The 24,845-nt window shown below is 37.5% G+C and overlaps 2 protein-coding genes and 1 long non-coding RNA gene across 4 annotated transcripts; 1 reads left to right on the forward strand and 2 right to left on the reverse strand.

Annotated features, from left to right (window-relative positions):
- Nucleotides 1–1,567: 1,567 nt before the first annotated feature.
- Nucleotides 1,568–3,316, reverse strand: LOC114474614 (uncharacterized). Its single transcript, XR_003675383.1, has 3 exons — nt 3,078–3,316; nt 2,640–2,717; nt 1,568–1,891 (listed from the first exon to the last, which is right to left on the reverse strand). It is a non-coding gene; the product is annotated as an uncharacterized LOC114474614 (long non-coding RNA).
- A 732-nt stretch (nt 3,317–4,048) lies between these two features.
- Nucleotides 4,049–10,784, reverse strand: ccdc86 (coiled-coil domain containing 86). Of its 2 annotated transcripts, XM_028464449.1 has the most exons (5): nt 10,348–10,784; nt 9,865–10,212; nt 8,703–8,832; nt 8,550–8,624; nt 4,049–4,795 (listed from the first exon to the last, which is right to left on the reverse strand). In XM_028464449.1, exons 1-5 carry the CDS (start codon nt 10,677–10,679, stop codon nt 4,661–4,663), a joined length of 1,020 nt encoding a protein of 339 aa, XP_028320250.1. In that variant the 5' UTR covers nt 10,680–10,784; the 3' UTR covers nt 4,049–4,660. The 2 variants fall into 2 exon arrangements, with proteins under 2 accessions (XP_028320250.1, XP_028320171.1); XM_028464370.1 differs by having other exon boundaries at nt 4,052–4,795; nt 9,865–10,782.
- A 1,360-nt stretch (nt 10,785–12,144) lies between these two features.
- On the forward strand, nt 12,145–24,750 carry glb1 (galactosidase, beta 1). Its single transcript, XM_028475055.1, has 16 exons — nt 12,145–12,346; nt 15,233–15,399; nt 15,574–15,724; nt 15,946–16,006; nt 16,094–16,188; nt 16,267–16,447; nt 17,801–17,859; nt 17,932–18,053; nt 20,285–20,325; nt 20,680–20,792; nt 20,913–20,987; nt 21,629–21,718; nt 21,797–21,910; nt 22,794–22,925; nt 23,048–23,287; nt 24,328–24,750. The coding sequence occupies exons 1-16, from the start codon at nt 12,284–12,286 to the stop codon at nt 24,580–24,582; spliced, it is 1,959 nt and encodes a 652-aa protein (XP_028330856.1). The 5' UTR covers nt 12,145–12,283; the 3' UTR covers nt 24,583–24,750.
- Nucleotides 24,751–24,845: the final 95 nt, after the last annotated feature.

The raw sequence follows: 24,845 nt of genomic DNA on the forward strand, positions 1-24,845 counted from the left end.
GAGCAGTTTTTAATGCAAATCTGCTAGATTGTTCTTAAAAACATGATAGTATAATGTTTGTACTATATAATATAATATTTGTACAATATAAATATATTATTCAATTGTACAATTATACTGTTTGAACAATATAGTGATCCAAAATGTTTATTTTTTCCCCTGTGGCAGTTCTACACTTGTGTAAATAACAGCCATGTTGGCTTTGTCTGATGTAAGTCTTTGACCAATAACACCACATTCTGTTTAACTCACAGATGACACTGTAGAGGAAATTGTACCTAATCCTTTTCTTTCAGTTGCTGGTTTGGCCAGTTCTCGTCACTTTGCCAAAAACCTTTTGTCAATAAGAAGTCTGTTGATGTATGATTTCTCTCCACGGATCAATAAAAACCACTCGTCCTTAAGCTGTTCTCAGTGTTTGACACGACTCTTTTATAAATCTTTTTTAGTTTGACCAGTTTGACATCACCAGTAAAGTCAAAGCTGAATAACATACAGTAATAATGCAGACAAAGATCATTTCAAACTTGCTTGATTTGCAAATAAGTACTACAAACAATGGTAATAACTATAATCATTATAATGGCACAATCAACTGGAAATGTGTGCAATTGTTTTTGTTTTGTCATTCATACGTGAACCACAATTTACACAAATGTCACATTTAAACATCCTGTTGTCATTTTTACACAGTGCAGACTTTTGGCCAAAGATCAGCTTGTCTCTGGTGAGTTTAATTGTATTTTTTTCCTGAGTTCACATTCACACAATACTATCCACACACCTAAAGGTTTATAGGCACTTCAAATAAAAAAAAGACCAAACCAGTTTACTAAAAACATCTTGATATCTATTATCTTCATGAATTGTCTATTATCTATGCCAGTGTTTCCCAACCAGGGGTATGCGTCCCCCTAGGGGTACGTGAGCACATTACAGGGGGTAGGTGGAAAAATTAAGAATTTATTTCCAAGATAATAAAAATTATCTGTCACTTCACAAGATGGTGCGTGTGCGCAATGACTTGTTTTTAAAGTTTAAATGCCTGTTTAAAGGGGACATACTTAAAGAAGCGCCTTTTGTGGGCGGGGCTTGAGCAGTTATACACATCCAGTCGATATACAATAAAATCTCCAAAAAACAATCAATGCTATGCTAACTACCCATTCAATACTGACTATTACCTCTCCTTATTTCTCTCCATCCAACCTACTCACTGCAGAGTCCAGGTGCTAGTTTTATAGAAGGGGCGGGGCTAAAAGTGCTGGTTCATGATGTCAGAAGTCACCAAAACATCAAAAACCACCATTCTCAGCCAATAGCAACATTTTATTGTAATAGCTGGGTTTAGACCCATAAAGGGCAGTCACTCTTACAGTTTTACAACAAAATACTCCAAATTTAAATACATATTTTAAATACATATATTTTTAAATAGAAATTTGTTCGAGGCTTTATTTAATTTAATTTGTTTAGCACTTAGTATCATTCAGGTTTGAAAGAACCATCAACAACAGCGCTCTTTGTATTGTTTGGCATCAGGCAAAACATCATCAACAACAACAACCTGAACAAAAGCAGTTACAGAACCACAACACAAGTTACAATGTTACAAAGAGCTTAAAGACATGGAGGCTGATGAATCCCAGCAGCACGCTGCTGATGTAGGTCACCCCAGGGTGAATGGTTACCGTGTTGGACGTGGTGTTGGTTGACGAGTTGGTTGAAGAGTTGGGTGCTGCGGTTGTTGCAGCGGCCGTGGTGGCTTTTTGGGTCGTTGCCTTGGAAACGGCTTTAGTGGTAACAGCTTTCGTGGTAGCGCCATTAGTGGTTGCGACATTAGTGGTAGCCATATTAGTGGTCCCAGCTGTGGACTCCATGTCCACTGAAGCTGTGGACAGCATTAGTTAGAATATTATTATTATTATTATTATTATTCATAATAATAATAATAATAACAATAATAATAATAACAATAATAATAATAACAATAATATTAATATTATTATTAATATTAATATTAATAACAATAATATTATTAATAATAACAATAATATTATTAATAATAATAATAATAACAATAATAATAACAATAACAATAACAATAACAATAACAACAATAATAATAATAATAATAATAATAATAACAATAATAATAACAATAACAATAACAATAATAATAACAATAATAATAATAATAAGCAATATGAATAGATGAGATAAGGAGTGTGTGTGTGTGTGTGTGTGTGTGTGTGTGTGTGTGTGTGTGTGTGTGTGTGTGTGTGTGTGTGTGTGTGTGTGTGTGTGTGTGTGTGTGTGTGTGTGCGTGCCTGCGTGTGCGTGCATGTGTGTGTTTCTGTGTGTGTGTCTGTGTGTGTGTGTGTGTGTGTGTCTGTGTGTGTGAGTGTCTGTGTGAGTGTCTGTGTGTGTTTGTGTGTGTGTGGTGTGTGCGTGTGTGTCTGTCTGTCTGTCTGTCTGTCTGTCTGTCTGTCTGTCTGTCTGTCTGTCTGTCTGTCTGTCTGTCTGTGTGTGTGTGTGTGTGTGTGTGTGTGTGTGTGTGTGTGTGTGTGTGTGTGTGTGTGTGTGTGTGTGTGTGTGTGTGTGTGTGTGTGTGCGTGCGTGCGTGCGTGTGTACTCACCAATAAAGAGTGGTATCAAAAGTAGTACCAACAGCATGTTTGATCTTTGAGAAATCCCGAAGCAAACCATTGAAAATGCTTCAAACAAAGAAGAAGAAAAAATAAAACTTCAATGTTTATCAATGAAGTTTATTTTAAAAAAATTTAAAAGTAAAATAATTTAGATAAAATATTAAAATCAGTGCCAGAGTTACTTTTACACAAACTGAAGATTAGTCCTAATATAAATTAATAACTATTCTGCAAAAGCAGAAAAGCCCACTTTTATAAATGTTCAGAAAATGACATTATTCATGATTTAGTTCAGGTAAAATTAAATTTGAGTGACTTTGAAGAGTATCACTTCTTAATAGACTTTTGCAGATTAACTCGTTCAATTTCAAACTGTAAATGTATATTTGTCAGTACAGAAACCTTGATAAAACTGAAGCTACTTACAGTGTTGAGGTGAACGCGTCTTCTCCGTCTGATGCAGATCTTTACCCTGACCTCTGAGCTGCTCTCACCTTTTATATGTTGGACGACATAATGATGGGGTCAGTGTCACAACACCACAAGTTTGAATAATGATCATTCCTTCCACATTTCTCACCCTGGTGTAACAAACTGTTGGTTAATCTAGGCATTTTCTGCCCTGTGATCATTCTCCTTAAACCAATAGAATGACAGACTGAACAGGTCTGTGATGAACAGACGCACCTGCTAAGGTGTGTGTGTGGGGGGTTGATACAAAGACTCCAGTGTAAAATGTGTGAGAAGGGATTTTATTTTTACCATAAGTGTATCTTGTAAAATGAGAAGAATGAGTGCAGGTGTTGAGAAAAACAGATGCCTTTGTGACAACGTTGCCCTTTGCATTCATCATCGGACTCAAACCTGGTCTTGTGACGCATTCATCAACATGGACACCTAATGTAAAAGTTCAGTGTTATGATCAAAGCTGGCTAGAAGTTAGTAGATATTATTTTGTGCTTCAGATGATCATTTGATGTATAAGTCTTACATACTGCAGTAACTAATTATCTACCACATCCAGGAAAGCTAAATAGTATTCAGTAGTTTCTATTGTAAATCGTACAGTTTTGTTAATGTTTTTTCCACATTAACATTGTCTTTTGGTAACTATCTAAAGTTACTAAAACTAAAGTGATGTTATAGGGGTCTCCACCAGTATACAGTACACAAAGCTTTAAAAGTCTATAAAAACAGCATCAAAACTGGATTTCAGATTATTTTATTGCATACAAACGACCGTGGCTCAGGTGGTAGAGGGTTGTCTTCTGATCGAGAGGTTGGGGGTTCGATCCCAGTACCTGACTATGTGTCAAAGTGTCCTTGGGCAAGACACTGAACCCTAAGTTGCTCCCAGTGGTCGACTAGCGCCTTGGCAGTCCTGTCCCACTGGTGTGTGAATGTGAGAGTGATTGGGTGAATGAGCTGATATGTAAAGCGCTTTGAGACTGCTTCAGTGTGGGGATAAAGCGCTATATAAAATCAAGTCCGTTTACCATTTTACAAACAGATAACAGACAAAATACAATACAAAGAAAAACATGAATGCAGCCCCCAAAGTAATTACTGTAATAATAGAAATATTTTTCTCCTAAATGTGTCGTCTGACAGCATTGTGGACACATTATTCCATGATAAGCACGTTTGGCCAGAATTCCTTTCTTTGCTAGTTTAGCTGTTGCCAACACACTGAGTATGACAAATACTTAAAGCATGTCAAACACTAATTAATCATTACCTTTAGCCAGGAATCAACACATCAATCATTTCTACTTAAACTTAAGACTTGGGCAATATTTACTCACACAATGCTTTATTCTCTGGAAACAAGAGTAAGGCCAATGCTTTGCTTCTGTAGAGCCTTTTATTTCAACATTGGGAAAAACATGTTCCATTAACCAGTTCAGTATATCCACTTGTCCCAGTATGGCACTGTTCAAAACAAGGTACACAGAGGAGACACAAACAAACTATTGTTTGATTCTTGAACATCTGATGGTAGTCTGTCTTTACTCTTGATTTGTCTTCTTTCGGGCTTGGATTTTTTGCTTCTGCGACTTCTGCAGCAAAGCCAGTGTGTCCCTCTTCTCTATTTTCCTGAGCTGTTTCTTCTTCATCCTCTTAATCTTTGCCGTGTTCCGAATCTGCAATAAAAACGAGAGAGGATCAAAATAAAGTTTCTCAAACAATCTAAACCTGCATGGACCATGTGAGAGGCCCTCAGTGGCTCAAGTCACCAATGAGCTCCATCAAAAATCTGATTTACTTTCCAGGATTCAAACCCACAAATGTATTTAGTACTTGATAAAGTTAAACACTGCTGCTTAAATTTGCGCTATGAGTTTGTCACACCACTGAGATAAATTAGAAAGATGAAAAATAAAATTAGGTCTCAAAATCATGAAAAAACAAGCACTTCTCTCTGCTCTGAGACACTGGGGGCGTCTCAGTTAGAGGCACTGGAACCACGCTCACGTGCAGAAAGGGGGTGTATGGTTTCTATGGGAGAGGGCAATGTGAAAGGGGCTTCATCATTGATAGTGCTTCCAAAAGTGCTCGGATCGGGCCAAACAAGGTGTCAGCAGAAAGGTCTGCTCTGCCCGAGTCCGAATATGTGAATATCTACAGGGTAGATGTGGCACCAGTGAAACTTGAACATTTCTGACTTTTTTTTAAGTTACTACTAACCTTGCATCCTTATTATCTTAACCTCTAACTAAAATGAAACTGTGAAAATTTACTATTTAAGAAGTGTTTTTCTAACTGGTAGCCCATCAGACTATACAGCACCTACGTATAAGGTCGCTCACAGTTTCGGAAAGGTTGGTGAGCCCTGCTCTAAACAGATCTTTATTCTTCACTACGTCCATGCTGCACAAAAACTACATTTAGTTGAAAGTGTTGATGGTATGACGTCATTTTCTGTCATGTTGAAAAATGTTACTATACATTGTGAATATCACACTGAAGCTTTATCTGAAGAAAATCCAGAATCAAATCAAAATTGTAATTAGATCTTTTGCTGTAATCATTCAGCCCTAATCAATACTAGTTTTATTGTTTTGAAGATGAAATGCTAGGTTGTATTTGTCATGTTTTGATACGCATGACATAATAAACTATTATTTCCACTCAGAGGTGACCAAGCGTGCCAAAAAACAGGGTAAACGTGGTGGACCCCTGTTGAGAATAAAGGCGTTCTAGAGGTCAAATCCTGGATGACAGGTATCACATGGATTACGATGGATTCAGCACGTGGCTCCCGTGCGTCTGGAACTCCGCGGCTAACGCGACGTGGAGGAGGATTAGCGCTCGTATACCGGGACGCTTTCAGCTGCAGACTGTTGGACATGAACACGTACAACTCCTTCGAGCTCCAGACGTTTAAGGTTGGAAATAACACTCTTTTTTACTGTTTTATTCTACCAACCTCCTGAGTTTATGTCATCTATTGTTGACTTGTTTTTGATTTTAGTCGCGATAACTCTCACACGCCTGTTGTCATTGATAACTCAAGTGCAAATTGTTGAGGAGTGCAAGTGTCTGGGTTTAAACTTGTCTAATGGCCTGAGATGGGACAAAAACACTAATCGCATTATCAAGAAAGCTTGTCAGCATCTTTTCTTTCTGCGGAAACTTAGGGAATTTACAAATAACTCTCAGGTTTTCCCTAACTTTTATCGTTGCACCATAGAAAGTCTGCTTGTTAGCTCTATGAGTTTGGTAGCATCACAGCCAAAGAAAGGAGATGGTCTACTCTGCAAAAAGGACTGTGAGCTGCCTGTTCTGGATGTGTGTGTCAATCCACTCCACTGAAACTGCTCTTCTGAAAGTTTCCAGTGACGTAATAATGGCCGTTGACTCTGGTCGTTACAGTTTTACTTGATCTGACAGCTGCCTTTGACACTGTAGATCACAGTATACTGGTTGATCGACTCAAATCTGAGATTGAGTTTTCTGGTGCCGTTCTCCAGTGGTTTACCTCTTATATAAATGGAAGAAATTTTAATGTTGCTATTAACGATGTTATGTCTAATATGTCATGTGGAGTAGCCCAGGGCTCTGTTCTGGGGCCTGTTTTGTTTTTATTGTATCTGATGCCTCTTGGTCGGTTGATCTGTGGTTTTAAAATGTGTCTTATCATTTTTATGCTGATGATATCTAGTTGTACTGCTCCTTTAATGACTCAGAGTTTCACTTTTTATTTGAGTTCTTAGATTGTATATCCTGTATCAAAAACTGGTTGTCATCAAATTATCTTCAGATGAATTAAAACAAAACAGAAACTCTGATCATCACTTCTGATAAAAAGATCCCTCTGATTAAAAACTCCCTTGGTGATTTGGGCTCATCTGTTAAAACCAGCCTCAGAAACCTTGGGGTTGTGTTTGATCAGTCCATGTCTCTGTCGTCAACTGACTAAAAACTGTTTCTAACACCTGAGAAATATCTCTAAAGTGAGGCATTTCTTATCAAAATCAGATCTCGAACAGGTCATACACGCGTTTATATCATCATGCATTGACTATTGTAATTCTGTTTTCACTTGTTTTAATAAGTTGACCCTAAACAGACTCCAGAACTTACATAATGTTGCTGCCAGACTTTTAACCGGTGCTCCCAGAACTTCCCACATCACCCCCATTATTTCTATTCTGCACTGGCTTCCAGTCAAATTTCAAATAGAATATAAAAACTTAGTTCTGACTTTACGAGGGTCACATTGTCAGGCCCCTCAATATATCTCGGACTTGTTGTGCCACAACACTTCAGGGCGCAGCCTTCGGTTTTCAGGTCAGGGTCTCCTAAAGACCCCAAAAACTAAATCTAAACCCACAGCTCTGTACAGCACTTTGTGATTTTATCTGCAAAAAGCACTTTATAAATAAATTACTTATACTTCCTCTCTGCCTGTTTTTAAATCTCTTCAAAATGCATCTTTTTACTTTGGCACTGATTTTATGTACAGTTATTTGATTTTGTTTTGTTTTATTGCTTATCTTATAGTGTATGCACTTTTGTACAGCACTTTGTCCCCCCTCTTCCTGGGTTTTTTAAGTGCTTCATAAATAATAAATAAAGCTGGATTGGATGTAGAGCGGTCTCTCAGTGTGGGCTGTGAGCTCCCCCTAGTGGTGATAAGGTGACAATGTATGCTTTAAAAATCACAATCAGTTTCATTTGCCAAGTACAGTATAAAAACAAGACAAGGAATTTCACTTGGTGGATGGTGCAAAAAAAACAACAAAAAAAACACTATAATAATAGCAAAAATAGAAAAATATAGCAGTTTCTCAGATCACAGATGAGAGGTTTTCCTTCTATGAAAGAAACTACAATGTGAATTCTAAGTCATTATTTGAAATGGAAGCTTACTTTACGACAGGGCTCACCAACCTTTCTGAAACTGAGCTACTTCATAGGTACTGTATAGGACGACCAGTTAGAAAAGCACTTCTTAAATCCTACATTTTCACAGTTTCACTTTAATTAAAGGCAAAGATAATAAGGAAGACTTTATTTCTCCCAATTTATGCGATTTTTCATTTTAATTACATAGAAAATGATCATCATCCTATTTTACTAGCCACTAAAAAACAACTTTTAACTGATCGTATAACATGTAACGTTTGTAAAATGTAAATTACGTCATATTTTAGGAAAATCCACCTTGCGCAACCCATACACCAAATCTGTGGCACTTTAACACATAGCTCACAATGTTTTAGTGAAATTAAACATTTAAATATGGTAATTTAATACCAAAACGTTATCCTGTGCAACAGTATTTCACTCTATTAAGTAATAATGTGTGATTAAAAGGTGATCATTTACTATTTTCTGGGGCTTTAAAGCTTTGAGATGAAATACACCAACACATCTTTGTTCCTCACTCACCACTTGAACAATCTCTGCTTTGCGTTCGTTCTCCGCGCGACGCTTTAAATGCTCTTCTCTTCTTTTCCTCTTGTCCTGTTTTTTTAAAAAGTGAAGCATAACAAATTAGAGATGCTCATGACTCGACATCACCTTCCTTAAAGTGACACCAACCTCTTTCTGCTTGGCTTTCTCCTCTTTAAGCTGCAGTGAATACTGTTTGACCAGCTCCTTTTCCCTCCTGGCCTCCATCTTCTTCTCCCATGAGGAGCACAGCGGTTTGTCTCTGAGCATCGCTGAGAACCTGGACGGTAAACAACTCACCATCAGCAAAGTAAACAACCTTAACAGGACATTATATAACCTGATGTGTGAGAGCTTTCCTTCACTACCAAGATCTCCCATATGTTTACTAGGGCTGGGCGAAATGGACAACATATCTCAATATTTTTTCTCAAAATAGTGATATATAAAATAAATCTCTATATATTTCTTTTAATTCAAATCCATTATGGGTTAAATTTGCTGATGTAAAAGGTCACACAGTGACATTTATTAACAAAACCAATGCACAATATGTTCAACTGTTGGCTTTTTCTCCTCGAAGGGACAGCACGTGTGAGTGAGTTCTGTAGTGTGGCTTGTTTAGGCAACCTTGGGGTCAGGACCCCATTAGTGGCGGTGAGATACTGGGAGGGGGGTCACCAGATGCCTTCAAGAAACAGAATATTTTCTGAACAATTTGAACCTATTTTTGCTCATTTTTACCCTTTTCTGTAACTACACCAAACTTGTCATATTCTAACTTATTTTCATCACTTTTTCTTGCCATATTTTTGCATCGTTTGATACATTTTTGCTACATTCCTCCCATTTCTGCCACTTCTCCATCAAATTCCAATGCCTTTTCTGCACATTTCTTCCACTTTCAAGATATTTTCAGCACTTATAAACATTTTCCACCACTTTTACCACCTGATATTGCTTATATTGACCCATTATTGTCACTTTTAACCTCTTTTCATCATATATCACACTTATTTTGGCCAATTTAAATACATTCATGATTTGTCATGCCCTTTTATTTGCCAGTTTAAACTAATTGTTCCTACTTTTTTAAATTACACCCCCTAAAACAAGTATTTTAATATAAAATAAGCTAGAAAAACATGCCTAGATATAGGCGATATTCTAATTTTCTATATTGCCAAAATAGAAAACCTGGTATATATTGAATCTCGATATATTGCCCAGCCCTAATGTTTACATTTCACTTCACTAAGGTTTCTCCAGACGACTGAAGACACAGGTGAGGGAGTCGGTGCAGAAGCTTTACCGTTGCTTGTTGCGGTCCTTCCAGACCCGTCCAGACTTTGGTTTCCCCAGAGGGATCGTCATGGTCTGCTTCCCACTCAGAGCTAGCCGGGGTTTCTTATTGGGGATGACCTCTGAGCTTGCTGGTGTGGATTCTGATGGTGGAGGTCCAGACTGATGACCTCCATTGTCCCCTGATGAAACCTGGGTCTGAACCTCTGATGATGGAGTCTGGGCCTGTGGTTCTGATGGTGGAGCCTGGTTCTCTAGGTCTGATGGTGCAGCCTGGGTCTGTGGTTCTGATGGTGGAGCCTGGTTCTCTAGGTCTGATGGTGCAGCCTGGGTCTGTGGTTCTGATGGTGGATCCTGGGATTGTGGTTCTGATGATGGATCCTGGATCTCTAGGTCTAATGGTAGAGCCTGGGTCTGTGGATCTGATGGTGGATCCTGGATCTCTAGGTCTGATGATGGATCCTGGGTCTGTGATTCTGATGATGGATCCTGATTCTCTAGGTCTAATGGTGTTGCCTGGTTCTCCGATTCTGATGGTGGATCCTGGGTCTGTGGTTCTGATGATGTAATGGTTTGTGTCTCCTCCTTCATTTCCTGGTCCTCTCTCTCTGCCTCCTCCGTGTGTGTTTCCCCCACCTCAGGCTGCTCCTGAATCACAGACCTCCTGGTCCTCCTGCTGGGAGTCCTGGTCGGGAGTTCAGGGGCAGGAGTCCGGATCCTGCGGCCGCTCCGGGTCCGCCTGGTCTCTGGAGGGTCCTGTTCTTCCTCTGGTCCCTCTTCATGGACGCTGGTTTCCTCAGTGATGGTTTTTCTCCTTTTTGACATCCTTCCTACAAAAACTTTCAGACTCACACTTCAAGAGTGACTCTACTATGGACCCACGTGTAATCAAGGCGCAGGGTTTATTGCGTAATTTCCGGTGACGTCGTGGACAGATTCAACACATTAACACAGCACCACCACCTAGAGGCCAGCAGGGGAACTGCATCTAGATAATAGAGGTCGATGTGTTACTGTGGGAACTAAAAACATTACATAAATGACATACTGTACATTGATGTAGGTACGGCATAATATATTCTATTGCGAAGGCGTAGTGTAAAATACGTTTTCATAACTTTTCATCACATTTTATTTCAAATCTGTCTTTTTTTATTTTATTTTGAAATCAGTCAAATCGATTGGCTCTTTTAATATTAATACGTCATAGTGAGACCGTTGAGGATTGGATTGGATTTGGGCCAAGGTTTTAGTTTTCTATCTTATCAAGATAAATTTGGTTTTAAAATAAAAAAAAAAAGAGTGAATATTTTTTGAAGCCATATTTTTCATATTTTCTAAATTAGCTGAAAATATTTAAAACTATTGTAAACATTTTTCCGACCTAAACCTGCTGTTAAACTTTCCCAATTTATTGGAACTTTTGAGTGACCTGTTTATTTTCTGTTTAGTTTTTGATTGTCAGTGTTAACGATGTATTGTGATTTGTTTGTTTATTGTGATAATGTGGTTGACAGTTGTTAATGAAAAAATATATTTTCTATCATCCCTGTTTTGTATTTACTGACCTTATTTTCCTACGATGGAACTGACTACAATGTTCCATCTTACTTTCCTTGTTCAGTTCATACTTTCAAAATAAACTTCCCGCATTCAAGTCAAATGCAAAAAATACTGACTAGAAAGCACTCAGAAATCATTATTATTATTATTATTATTATTATTATTATTATTATTATTATTATTATTATTATTATATAATTTTAATAACTAACAATTTTTATATAATAATAATAATAATAATAATAATAATAATAATAATAATAATAATAATAATCAGTTCATTAGTGTTTGAGTTAGACTGTTCACAGACAAATACATAAACGTCATCATTATTATTATTATTATTATATAATTTTAATAACTAACAATTTTTATATAATAATAATAATAATAATAATAATAATAATAATAATAATAATAATAATAATAATAATAATAATAATAATAATAATAATAATAATCAGTTCATTAGTCATCTACGGGCCAGACTGTCAATTAAATTCAAACTAGCTTTATTGGCATCACAAACATGTTTACATTACCAAAGCAAGTGTGACAATGAATAATATACACACACAAAACATATATATAATTAATATAAAATATAGCAACATCTGTTACACGTAGGGCAAACTGTCTTTATTTACAGTTTAACAGGAAACAACAGCGCCTTCTATTGGTGTAAAAGCGTCTATACGTCAGCCTATCACATGACTTCACTTCCTTGTCCCGTGACGCTGCCCGCATTGAAAAAAGGCGCAGTGGTGGCAGACTGGGATCCAGTAGTAGTGGTGGAAGACTGGGATCCAGTAGTGGTGGTGCAGTGGACGCTGGTCTTCAGTCACAGTCAACACTGAGGACTTATTATGGCTCTGCTCAAAGCTGGAGGAAGCACACTGTTGCTGCTGATGATGATGTGCAGACAGTCTGTGAGTAAAAATCATGTTTCCATCATTGATTCATGCAGTGGTCTCCAACACAGGGTCTGTGGCCAAATTTGGATCCTAAAAAAGCTCCAGTTAGGTCTTCTGGGTGCTTTAAAAAGTGCAAATGTTGGAGAGAAGACACTGAACTTAGTTTGACTTGGTTATTTTTTTTTTTAGCCTGAATATATATATATATATATATATATATATATTTTTTTTTTTTTTTTTTTATTTACAAATGATCAATTTTCTTACTTTTTTGTTTTACGAGAAAAGAGTGACTCAAAATTAATTGTATCAAACACGACATGGAAATGTCGAATTAAAATAGAGAAATTAAACTTTACTTACCACAACGCTGTAACGATTGTACATGTCATGGTCATTTCTACTTATTATTTATTGCAGGTTTTTGGTGTTTGTCATGTTGAGGGCTTTACAATGATAGGGGCATAAACAAAGTTAACAAAAGATCATTTCAGGTGCAATGTTTTCCTTTCTTGAGTCCACAGTTCACGTTGTCATATGTTACAGCCACAAGTCACCTGATGTGTTTCCTGTGCTGTAAAGCCCTGATCCATTATGCAACACATCCTAAAGCAATATATGCTTTTAACCCACAGGGCACCTTTGGGGACCAAACGTGTACTTTCTGCTTTTTTAGTTTTTTAAATTCTCAATATCTCATTCAGTTTAAATACTCATTGTATGAACCTTGGTCAGAAGTTCTCATGTAATGTCATGTCCATAATTCCTTGATCACTTTTATTGCAACATGTATTGAACAGGAGATATAAAATGTACTGACACTCTTTGTGTTCGGGACCGATTTGGTCCCATTGACTCCCATTATAACCACATATATTAATATTCTGTTATCCTGACATATAACAATGGTTTTCACCATAAATACCTAATAAATCTAAGCCTCTACCTTCAAAATACAACATGCACCTTATTTTTTGGGAAGAAAAAGCCTAAATTGTGTTTTTCTCGTTGAAAAAATGTGTGTTCTATTTCATAATATTTTGTGAGATGTCTCACTATAGGATGCAACCTCTGTCTGCATTCCTCAGAAGCATTTATTTCAATCTGCCAATCCTGATTGGCCGGTGAAGCGGGTCCGTCTTCTCGGGGGTCACCCACCTCCTATAAAAGGAGGACAGGGACAGAAGTCCACCATTCAAACACCTCTTCTCCTCTCAGCTATTTTGCATTTTTTTTTTACCAGCCTAACTGTCCACAGTAGTTATCGACCGATTCATCGGGCGGCCGATTTTTGCGCGTTTCACGTGTATCAGCATCGGCTGCTGCGTTCGCCGATCCACTTTATTAATAGAGTGGCTGATCCGTGTTGCTGGAGAGTGCAGAGCCCCTCCCCCAACTAGCAGAGCGTGAAGCAAGCTCTCCAACCCCGACGGCAAGTTTTAAACTTTCAAAGCATCTTTTAACTGTTTAACTTAGCCAACGTTGTTACGTGGTTTCATGTGTTGTTGTCGTCACACTTGTATTTAACGAGCAGCTGGCTGGAGGTTTGGCGTGTGTGGTTCTCTTTCTCTCTTGCTCTCTGCTTCTCTCAGCGGTCCGCTTAGAAGAAGTTTTTAACTTTGAGAAGCAGTTTACTACTTGTTTGAATATTTATTCCTATTATGTTGATGCAAATTAGAACAGAAACTTGAACAGTTTTTTTCCTTAATGCACATCTGACATCACGTTATTTTCCTCTGCTAATTTATGTTCTGAGGTTGTGTTGGAATGGACTATTATTCATGGTTTCTTTTTGTTTTTAATACTATATTTATATATCTTTATACTCAATAATCCTGTTAATAAAATATATCTTCAGTCAGGCCAACTCTTGTCAAAGCTATTTTCCGGACAAGCACGAACAGTTCTATTTCATAATGTTTCATGTGATGTCTCACTCTATTTTTTACTTGTTCTTGTTCTACATCCCCTGTTTTTTATTATTTGTTAAATATTTTTTACTTGGTGTCGTTCTAACTCACTTCTGTTATTTTAATAAATGTTCCTTTTTTTAATTGAAACTTGTAGCATTTGTTATCATCATTGTGTAATTTTTAAGATTGAAAAAGAAGCTCCCCTTTTCATTGGGCACTGCGAGACAAATCCTTCCCGTCTTTCCTGAGATGCTCGTGGAAGTAGCTTGTCCCTGTAAGGACCGTCCGTTCACTGGGAAAACCCCCGTGTCAGGTGCCTCATCCCTCGACTGTGCGGCAATGGAGAGCCGAGGGTCTGCGTGCACAGGCGGTTTTACTGTCCTGATGTGATCAGATTTCTGCCCTGGTGGCTGCTACCGCTCAATAAGCATGTCTGCACTACGGGAGTTTCCATATCCCATAGTGAGACATGTCACGAAATATTATGAAATAGAACTTTTGTTATGTATATAACCCTGATTCTGTGAGTAATATGTCTCACCAGACTACCCTTCTTGCTCGAACGAGGAGAAGATGTGCTTATTTTGAATGGTGCACGTCTGTCCGCGTCCTCCTTTTATAGGAGGTGGGTTTCCCGCTAGCTTCACTGACAAATCAAGATTGGCAGATTGAAATAAATTCTTCTGAGGAATGCAGACAGAGGTTTCATCCCATAGTGAGACATCTCACTCATATTACTCATAGAACCGGGGTTATATACATAACCTAAACTTTTGGTTCTTAGGCTCAGAGTGCCATTTTTTTCAATAAAAGCTCATGGCTCTTAAAGTAATAATGCCTCAGAATCAATGTTCCTATCAATTATTGACCTAGTCAAGGTGGATCAAGCCATCCTCATGCAGGTGTTTAAATGCAATAAATGATGAGATTATGTTTCTAGGAACAGTTCCATGTTGATCACAGCTGTGGTTGTTGTGTTGATCACCAGCTGGGACAACCTTCCTTTAGCGTGGACTACCACAATGACAGCTTCAGTAAGGATGGAGAGAATTTCCGTTATATATCTGGGAGTATCCACTACAGCAGGATCCCAAGGGTCTACTGGAAAGATCGGCTTCTTAAGATGTACATGGCGGGACTGAACGCCATCCAAACGTGAGTTTACAGATGAGCACTGTTTATCTCATTTCATTTGCTCTGTTTTATTATGGTCTTTCTGAACTCTGTTGGTAAAAGTTGATCTGCAATGGGCGTAATAGTTTGTGTTTTCAGTGTGTTGTCTGCGTGTACATACATGATAAAGGCTAAAGTTGATGTTTTTATGCTCAGATACATTCCTTGGAATTACCACGAGGTGTCTCCAGGCAGATACAGCTTCAGTGGGGACAGAGATGTAGAATATTTCCTTAAACTGGCCCAGGATATTGGCTTACTGGTTATCCTTCGACCAGGTCCGTATATATGTGGAGAGTGGGACATGGTGAGTTAGGCTCAATATTTGATTTTGACCACCCTTGTTGCTGATGAGATGTATGAGAGACTCTGGGAGATCTTTTTTCCTCAGAGTTGATTTACATTACTATTCTATAATCATAAAACGGCAGAAAACATGAAATCCTTTAAAACGATAAATGCATCAACAAAAGATAGATCTAACTCCAGTCCTCCTTTTAAATTTGCTCTGTGATTCTGCTGACTCAGGGCGGTCTGCCTGCCTGGCTACTCAGTAAGAAAAATATTGTGCTGCGTTCTTCGGATCCAGGTGAGAAGCGTCAGAATAAGTGATGAACTAACTGTGTGTGTGTGTGTGTATGTGTGCGTAATAATCTGATGTATCACATATCTGTAGATTACATTGATGCTGTGGATACATGGATGGGGAAGCTGTTGCCTATGATAAAGCCTTATCTCTATCAGAATGGTGGCCCCATCATTACAGTACAGGTGAGTCCTGACGTGTGTGTTATTGTGTGTGTGTGTGTTACACTCAGGATTCCTTAGTGAATTCTTTTTTTCCAACAGGTGGAGAATGAATACGGCAGTTACTTTGCCTGTGACTACAACTACCTGCGTCACCTGACCAAGCTGTTCAGGTCTTACCTGGGAAAAGAAGTGGTTCTGTTCACCACAGACGGGGCCGGGCTGCGCTTCCTCAAGTGTGGATCCATACAAGACCTTTACGCCACCGTTGACTTTGGCCCAGGTCAGTGTCTGTCAGATAATACAGCCAAATATCTTGGTGTCGATTGTTAAATCCTCGTAAAAAATAACAATTTAACCAACAAAAATATCAAATGTTATTTCGACATCACTCTACTTCCTGTTTGTATTGCTAGAATAAAACTCTCAGTTTAATAGCAAAGGTAGCAGTTAGCTAATGCTATTATTTCTAAATTAATTATATTAATAATAATGATAATTTTTTTTTCTGCTGATGTTAACTTTGTTTACAGGCTGAGGCAAATGGTTTTACAAAAATATTAGCTACCTACCATTTTCACACGCTAAAAATGTATTTTTAGAAAAGAAAATGTTATTAATAAAAACCTATGACATGCTGAAATTTTTGTAATTTACATTTTCAATTCTTTAAACTGCAATCAAGACTAGAATACTTAATGAGGTACTCAACCCAAATTACAACGACAGTTTAAAAAGACGATGATGTTAGTGTGATCTTCTTAGTAATAATGTCATAACAACCAAGAAACTGAATGACACGTAAAGGCACTCGTTTTCTCTACTTTAGTGCCTATGCCAGAGGGAGATTTTTAATCATGTTATGGTTGATTTCATGCTTTTACTGCTGATTTTATGTTTTTACTGCTGATTTTGATGTTCTTACTGATTTTTAAGCTGTTGAATGTTTTCTGTTGCACTTTTTAATCATGTATAAAGAGGTTTTTACATAGGTTGTATAACCCATAAAATGCGCTCTACAAATAAATTTGCTTTGCCTAAGCGCTAAAACGTCAGATTGAAAGCGATTTTCTATGGTGACGGAAATACAAAAGAGTTATAGTAACGTGACATCAACATAATACATGACCTTTCATTGGCTGAACTCTTTGAAATGGTTGTGCCCACAGTTAAAGGGATATTACTTGTATTTATGTATATATCAATAAGAAATATTACTCTGGTTGAATTATTCTGTTTTATGAATATATATTATACTAGCCTATTTATACCAAAAGGGAAGATTCATATGCTCATGGAAATGGGTTTCAAGGGTGTAAAACAAGGGAAAAAAAACAAAAAACATCAACCCTTAACTAAAACGAGAGCAAGCCTAATTTTTATTATTTTGTTACCTTGTACATTTCATGTACAAGGTAACACCAATGAATAATCTTGTACAAAGTTGAGAAACGGACATAAAAAGATAAAGCTTAGGCTCTTTGGTTTTTACTTCACATTAACTGAACCAGAATAAATATGAGTTTCAATAAGAGGTGTTGATGATGGGCTATTGCTCTACTTTTTATCATCCAAATTCCTGATCATTCATTTAGTTTCACTAATAAAGGTTGGCTCTGTCTTTTCTTTGGTGCAGGTTCAAATATTAGTAAAGCCTTTGCCGCCCAGCGATACGCCGAACCTCATGGACCTCTGGTTAGCCTCTCCTTCACTGTTTGATTTTGCATGTGAGTGATGTGAGTCGTAACGTGGCCTTTCACGCCTCAGGTCAACTCTGAGTTTTACACGGGCTGGTTGGATCACTGGGGGTCGAATCACTCTGTGGTGTCCTCAGTTGCTGTGGCCAAATCCCTCAATAACATCCTCGCCGTGGGAGCCAATGTCAACCTGTGAGTCGACAGAAAACACACACTTGTTAACTCTTCTCTCACCTTGGCCCTCATTTATCAACCGTTTGTACGTTCAGATCTCAGAGTACAACGTGCCTTTGACCAAATTAAAACAAACTTCGGTATTTATCAATTCTGACATGAGCGTACACCAGAGGTGACAAGTAACAATGTACAAATACTTAAGTAATTTTTTCTAGTATCTGTACTTTACTTGAGTATTTATTTTTTGGGTGACTTTTTGCTTTTACTCCTTACTTTGTCAAACAAATATCTGTACTTTCTACTCTTTACATTTAAGAATTGACTTGTTACTTTTAAGACCAAGATGACGTCACAAGGTGAAAAGACTCAAACCTGGATGCTCTGGGTTTTATTGAGCATTTGCATTTTTTCTTGAAACATTTTATTTATGAGTGTTAAATTATTCAGGTGTTCAAAGGTAACAGATTTAACTTGTTTCCATGTGCCAGTTTTCTACAAGTTCTGAGTTTATTGGTATAAAACCTCTGTCTTGAGACATTTCTTTTACTTTTTTACTTAAGTACATTTAGTAGCATTTACTTTTACTCAAGTAAGGGAGCAACTTCAATGCTTTTACTTTTACCAGAGTCATTTTGTATTCAAGCATCTACACTTCTATCTGAGTACTGAAGACTAGTACTCTTGCCTCTGGTGTACACTACGATCAGATCGCAAAATTTAATTTAAACCGCAATCAGCCATTGGTTCAGTTAGTATTGAGAATTGAATTCAAAGGATGTTCACTTTCTCTGTTATTCTCTTGCACACAGCTTTTAAAATCAGCTCCTCAAATTCCAGTTTTCATACTACTGAAAAGCAAATATTTGTTTTTCTTCACTTCAGCTGTGAGAATGCTGATTTTCATCTTTGAAATGTTTATTTCTTTGCCAATGTTTGTTTGACCTCAGTGGGCGGGGCTTCGAGATCAGGAAGATTTGAGGGCGTAAGATGTTAATGACGATGAAATTCAGCCGCCGCATTTATCAACACCTGATCATTTGTACGCTGGGATTAGTCAGATACTAGGGATGTAACGATTAATCGTAAGGCAGTTAAAAATTGATTCATAGGTATCACGATTGATATCGATTTTCTGAAAATTGAATTGCAGTACTTTTTTAAACAGCAGAGGGCGCTATATATTTATCCTTCTCTTGTCCAAATGCTGAGGCGGCGGGCGGAATCTGCTACTACTTTCTTTCTGGCCGCCTTCTACTCTAAAATATGTTCATAAATGTTTCCTTACCCCTTTAGCACCAAAAGAATATCTGTAAAAGTCATGTTTTTCTATTAGCTCTGTCTGCTAGCAAATAGCATCTCTTCTTCACTGCACAGAATATCTGCATGGCAACCGACCACTGGGTTACCAACGCCCTCTGCTGGTCCAAACAATTATTTGACGTAAATACAGGTCAATGACTGTTTTTGTTAAGGCACAAAATACATTTTCAGTTGCACTTTTAAAAAGAAAAAGAACTATTATGCAGTTTTGCATTGTTTATTATAGAACCAGAATTTAATTTAATAGGCTTCTTCTTCATTTGTATTATTCCTTTATTTATTTCCTTCAAGATTTATTTTTAGTTAAATTGCATTGTTTTGAATAGTTTATCAAGGGATTCTTTTGACAATGAAAAATAAAAGGAAAATAATACAGTATTTTCTATAAATAAATAAAGGAATATTTTTAAATCATTTGTCTACAGTCCCATTTTGTAAAATAAATCGTGAGAATCGTATCGTGAATCGAATCGTATAGGGAGTTGAGTGAATCGTTACATCCCTATCAGATACGAATGTATCATAAATCACACGTTGGTCCTGTTGTACGACCAAATGTACACTCAGATTAGCAGATTTGGTGTGTGCTGTATAAAGTTTTTTGTGCTATTTTGATTTTTGAGTTATTAAAGATTATTATATACAGTAGGTCTTTCTGAGGTCACTCAGCCCCCCCCATCTGCTCCAAATTGACCCAGAATGGTCGTGTTTGTTTGTGCTTCGTTTGTGCTGTAAATACTTTAGTTTTTGCTGTTTTGGTTTCATAGATGTTTTACAGCACAAACGTCCATGCCATTGTGTTGGTCAAACTTTCTATCTGATGTTTGTTTTTAGCTTCATGGGTTTTGTTTTCGAGCTCTATTGAATTATCAATAAGGTTATTACAGTTCAACACAAGCACCTGACTCTCACTGATCCTCCCACAGGTACATGTTCATTGGAGGGACCAACTTTGAATACTGGAATGGTGAGTTGATGTTGTCAGACTGGTTTGTTCAGATGTCAGGGGCGACCATGGCTCAGGTGGTAGTGGGTCGTCTTCTGATCGAGAGGTTGGGGGTTCGATCCCAGTACCTGACTATGTGTCGAAGTGTCCTTGGGCAAGACACTGAACCCAAAAGTTGCTCCCAGTGGTCGACTAGCGCCTTGCATGGCAGTCCTGTCCCACTGGTGTGTGAATGTGAGAGTGAATGGGTGAATGAGTTGATATGTAAAGCGCTTTGAGACTGCTTCAATGTGGTGATAAAGCGCTATATTAAATCAAGTCCATTTGCCATTTTTACCATTTTCTCTCAAAGTCATAACTGTTCTTAAACTACAGGTGCCAACGGGCCTTACAGCCCACAGCCTACAAGCTATGACTACGACGCTCCGCTCTCAGAGGCCGGAGACCTCACGGAGAAGTACTTTGCCTTACGAGAGGTGATCAGAATGGTACGAAAGCAGAGCAGTAATTTAAGCACTCAATCTGTAATCTTAACCACACGCTGTGAAGAGGCACTCACAGCGAAATCATTGTCACTCTGACCAAATATTTTAATGCTTTCTTCACAGTATCGTAAGATTCCAGAAGGGCCATTACCGCCAACAACCCCTAAGTACGCCTATGGTGCTGTTTCAATGAAGAAAGTATGTAACGAAATGTGAAAACGCATTTTCATAGGTTGTAATGACAAGGTTTATATCATGAAACAAATGTGATATAAGACAAAGAATAGTTGCTTGTTTAAACTATAATTTAAAATGATTGTAGGGATGTAGATTATGGATTTTCATTAAACCACATTGGAATCTTTTTCAGCAGGAGCGGCGTGTTAGAGTTCATGCCAAAACACTTCAAACAATTTTTAAATTTTAAAAATTTTCTTTTGTCAATTTGTTTTTTATCTTCTTAAAAATGTGTTTCTTTTACCTTCTTTCATGTTGTCAGACTGACTCCAAGTAAGTGATTCTTCATTTTGGATGGAGAAACTTATCTCACCTGTACAGAATTGTGATTAATCTCAGTAATTTAAGAGTTTTACTTAAAACCTCAATGTTTCTTTTTTTCTTTCACTTAATAAATACATAATGAGATTTCAAAATAAAAGGTTACCTTTGTCTGATTATGAAGCATGTCAAACAGGAAAAAAATACATCTAACTATCTCTATTGCAGTTGTGTGTTGTTCTAGATCTATTTTTATTTTTCAGCCAAAATTATTACCGAACGTATTTTACTCATAAACGTGTGTGTGTGTCTGTGTGTGTCTGTGTGTGTCTTACTTCCAGCTCCAAACGGTGTCTGATTCCCTGGAAACGCTCTCCTTTTCTGGTCCTGTTAAAAGCGTTTATCCTCAGACTTTCATTGAACTGAATCAGGTACGTGTCCAGGTTTTCTATCAGACTGTCCATGTCATTAGATAATTATCAGCACTAATGTCATTTTTATGTCCCCAGGCCTTTGGTTATGTACTCTACAGGACTACGCTGCCCGTTAACTACAACAATTCCACTCCGCTGTCATCTCCTCTCAACGGGATTCATGATCGAGCTTACGTGTCTGTCAATGGAGTGAGTCTGAGACGTTTAGCATCGCAAACAACCGTCAATTTTGTAATCTAACGCGGATAAAATGGTTTATCCACTCATCATTTACATATATTTAGGTGAAATACGTGTACTGTGTTTTAAAAGATTCCCGGTATCTATTTCTTATTTTTCATATTCTTATTCTTTCGAGGAAGTTATACTTTCCATGTGTGAAAAATCACTACATTTTGCAGAAAGGTCCAGTTCTATGCCAGATTGCCTTAAGGTGGTGCAACAGCAAGCCTCTAAAGTTCAAGATTTGGAAAATCACAACAAATTAACCCTATGTGCTACAGATTAGCAATTTTTACCAAAATGTTGCTCAAACACTATATTTCAACCTATTGCAAATTATAAAGCGCATTACTCTTTTTTTTTTTTTTTTTTTTTTAACTATATAATGTATAAAACATATCTCCTTACACATTTTTTTGCTCAAGCAACACCAAACTTGCTACAGCACATTTTCCTACAGTAGGTAATGTAAACATATACTTGACAATTTTTAATGACAACGTTTCCAAGTCCTGGTAAATGATGGAAGGGGAAAATGTCAAAAAAATGTCCTCAAAAATTTTTCATTTTCTTTTTTTTTTACAGCATTTTGAATTTTGCTCTCATGCAAACAGTTGAAGTCAATGCAAATATGTCATTTTTAAACATCAGTTCTTAACTTATGAAGACAGTGATGGATGCTAAAAACAAATTACCAATGTCTTCATGCTGTCTTGAAGCAATTTGTGTGTTTTCAGATTTTTGTCTTGATAACTGAATTTTTGACAGCAGTTTAAACGCTAACAGCTGCTGTCTTGTTTGGCCTAAAATGGCATTGCCCCACATCAGCTATAATCCTGTTTGTATTTAGGTGGCTATGGGGGTCCTTGAAAGGAACGTGGCCCTAACCATTAATGTAACTGGGGAAGCTGGCAGTCAGCTGGATCTACTAGTGGAGAACATGGGCCGGATCAACTACGGAAATCATATGAACGACTTCAAGGTTTGTGTGTTGTTTTAATGCTGCTCTTTAAAGAACTAATGGAACCAGACTGGAAGTCAGTTTGTTGGTCAGCAGGTGATGTCGGCTCCTTACGCTGGTCTTTTTTTGGCTTCTCGTTTTAGGGTTTGGTGTCTAATTTGACTCTGGGTAATGAGATGCTGTCCGACTGGACCATGTACAGTCTCAGTATTGATGAAGCGGTCAGTCAGGGTCTCCTCGGAGTTGGACCGACGACTTTGACTGAACCACCACAGCCTGCTGGTTTTTCCCTTCCAACCTTCTATGAGGGAAGCTTTAGGATCCCTGACGGCATCCCAGACCTTCCTCAGGACAGCTACATCAAACTGCCCAACTGGAGGAAGGCACGTGACACACACACACACAGACACCTGGGTTGGGGTCAATTGTAATTGATAATTAATTATGGTGTAATTGTAAATTTTAAAATCTGTTCCTGTCGTAATCGTGGTTAAATTGTGGTTTAGTTCAGATAATTGACTTTGTAATTGCCATACAAATTCAACAAAAATTGTCAATTTCAATTTAACGCAAAACAGGGAAGCCATGTTAATTCTACACATATGTAGTGAACAGTTGTCAAGCTGTCCCACATTTTACCATTTAAAAAAAAAAAAAAAAAAAAAAAAAAAATTGAAATCTTGGGTACACTGACACAAAAAAGAATATTAAAACCTATATTTTCATTAATTAGGAAGCCTAACAAGGCAACCAATAAATAGGAAATAAATTAGATGATAGATATTTGTTCTTAATGTATTTTACAACAGATTTAGGACCCGTTATCATAAGAGATGCTAACACAAGAGGAAGGTTAAGTTTTATTAGGTTATTTATTTCAGACTCAGTAATTGTGATTAACTGGGGCCCTGTCCAGGGTGTAGCCCCGCCTATTGCCCAGCGTGAGCCGGAGATAGGCACCGGCAGACCCCCGCCACCCTGAAACACAGAAACAAGTGGGTCAGAAAATGGATGGATGGATAATTGTGATTAATTATAATTGACTTTCTGAGGATAAAAAATAATTGTAATTGGAAAAAATACTGGCCACTGTAATTATAATTGAAAACTTAATTGTAACTGAAAAATGTAATCCGAATCAGAAAAAAACTTTAATCATCCCCGTAAGGCAATTAGAAAGGCAAAAAGCAGCATATAAATTGACCCTGACACACACACACACACACACACACTATTGAAAATGAAGCTGCTTTTCTGCCTTAAACATTGATTAAAGCGTTACTAATAAACAATGCTTAAATGACACGCAATGCAGATTAAACATCAATTCCCTCCCAATATTTTAATTAGTTTTAACTTGAATAATAAATGAATATGATTACTGTAATCATACTTCTGACTCTGTTTCTTTGTTGTTATTCAGGGGCAGATCTGGATAAACGGATTTAATTTAGGGCGTTACTGGCCGACTCGTGGCCCCCAGGTGACTCTATTTGTGCCTGCGAACATTCTCAGCACAGCAGCACCAAACAATGTGACGGTGCTGGAGCTGGAAGGAGCTCCCTGCGACTCAACCCTCTGTATCGTGGAGTTCACAGCCACGCCCATCCTCAACGCTACGATGCAGTCTGACTTTCAGCCTTCCAGACGCTTGTACGCCAAAGAAGATTTACTGTGACCATAAGGGAAGCCTCTGCTGCACCAAAGATCAAAGCCATCACTTTGCACTAACTTAATCGCTATATTGTACAAATTTGTTTGGTAAAAGTGTTTGCTTTAGTTTTCAAGCTGAAGTCTGTGGTATTATTGATCAAGTGTATGATTTATTAAAAAAAGGAAAACAGTCTTTTTTGCCAAAAATTGAGTTTCAACAAGATTGTTTTTTTTTTTTTTTTTTTTTTTATATGAAGGGATTTTTTAAAGCTACTATGACAGAGCCAT

This window comes from Gouania willdenowi, chromosome 1 (genome assembly GCF_900634775.1).
Source record: "Gouania willdenowi chromosome 1, fGouWil2.1, whole genome shotgun sequence".
Taxonomy (NCBI): Eukaryota; Metazoa; Chordata; class Actinopteri; order Blenniiformes; family Gobiesocidae; genus Gouania; species Gouania willdenowi.

Excerpts from the sequence above, each read along its gene's own strand:
- ccdc86 (XM_028464370.1), bottom strand. The coding sequence starts at position 10,679 with ATGTCAAAAAGGAGAAAAACCATCACTGAGGAAACCAGCGTCCATGAA. Across the intron at positions 8,833-9,864 it reads AAGGACCGCAACAAGCAACG|GTTCTCAGCGATGCTCAGAG; the intron begins GTAAAGCTTCTG and ends TTTACCGTCCAG. Across the intron at positions 8,625-8,702 it reads AGAAAGCCAAGCAGAAAGAG|GACAAGAGGAAAAGAAGAGA; the intron begins GTTGGTGTCACT and ends TTAAAAAAACAG.
- glb1 (XM_028475055.1), top strand. The coding sequence starts at position 12,284 with ATGGCTCTGCTCAAAGCTGGAGGAAGCACACTGTTGCTGCTGATGATG. Across the intron at positions 15,725-15,945 it reads TATGTGGAGAGTGGGACATG|GGCGGTCTGCCTGCCTGGCT; the intron begins GTGAGTTAGGCT and ends CTGCTGACTCAG. Across the intron at positions 17,860-17,931 it reads CCGAACCTCATGGACCTCTG|GTCAACTCTGAGTTTTACAC; the intron begins GTTAGCCTCTCC and ends TTCACGCCTCAG.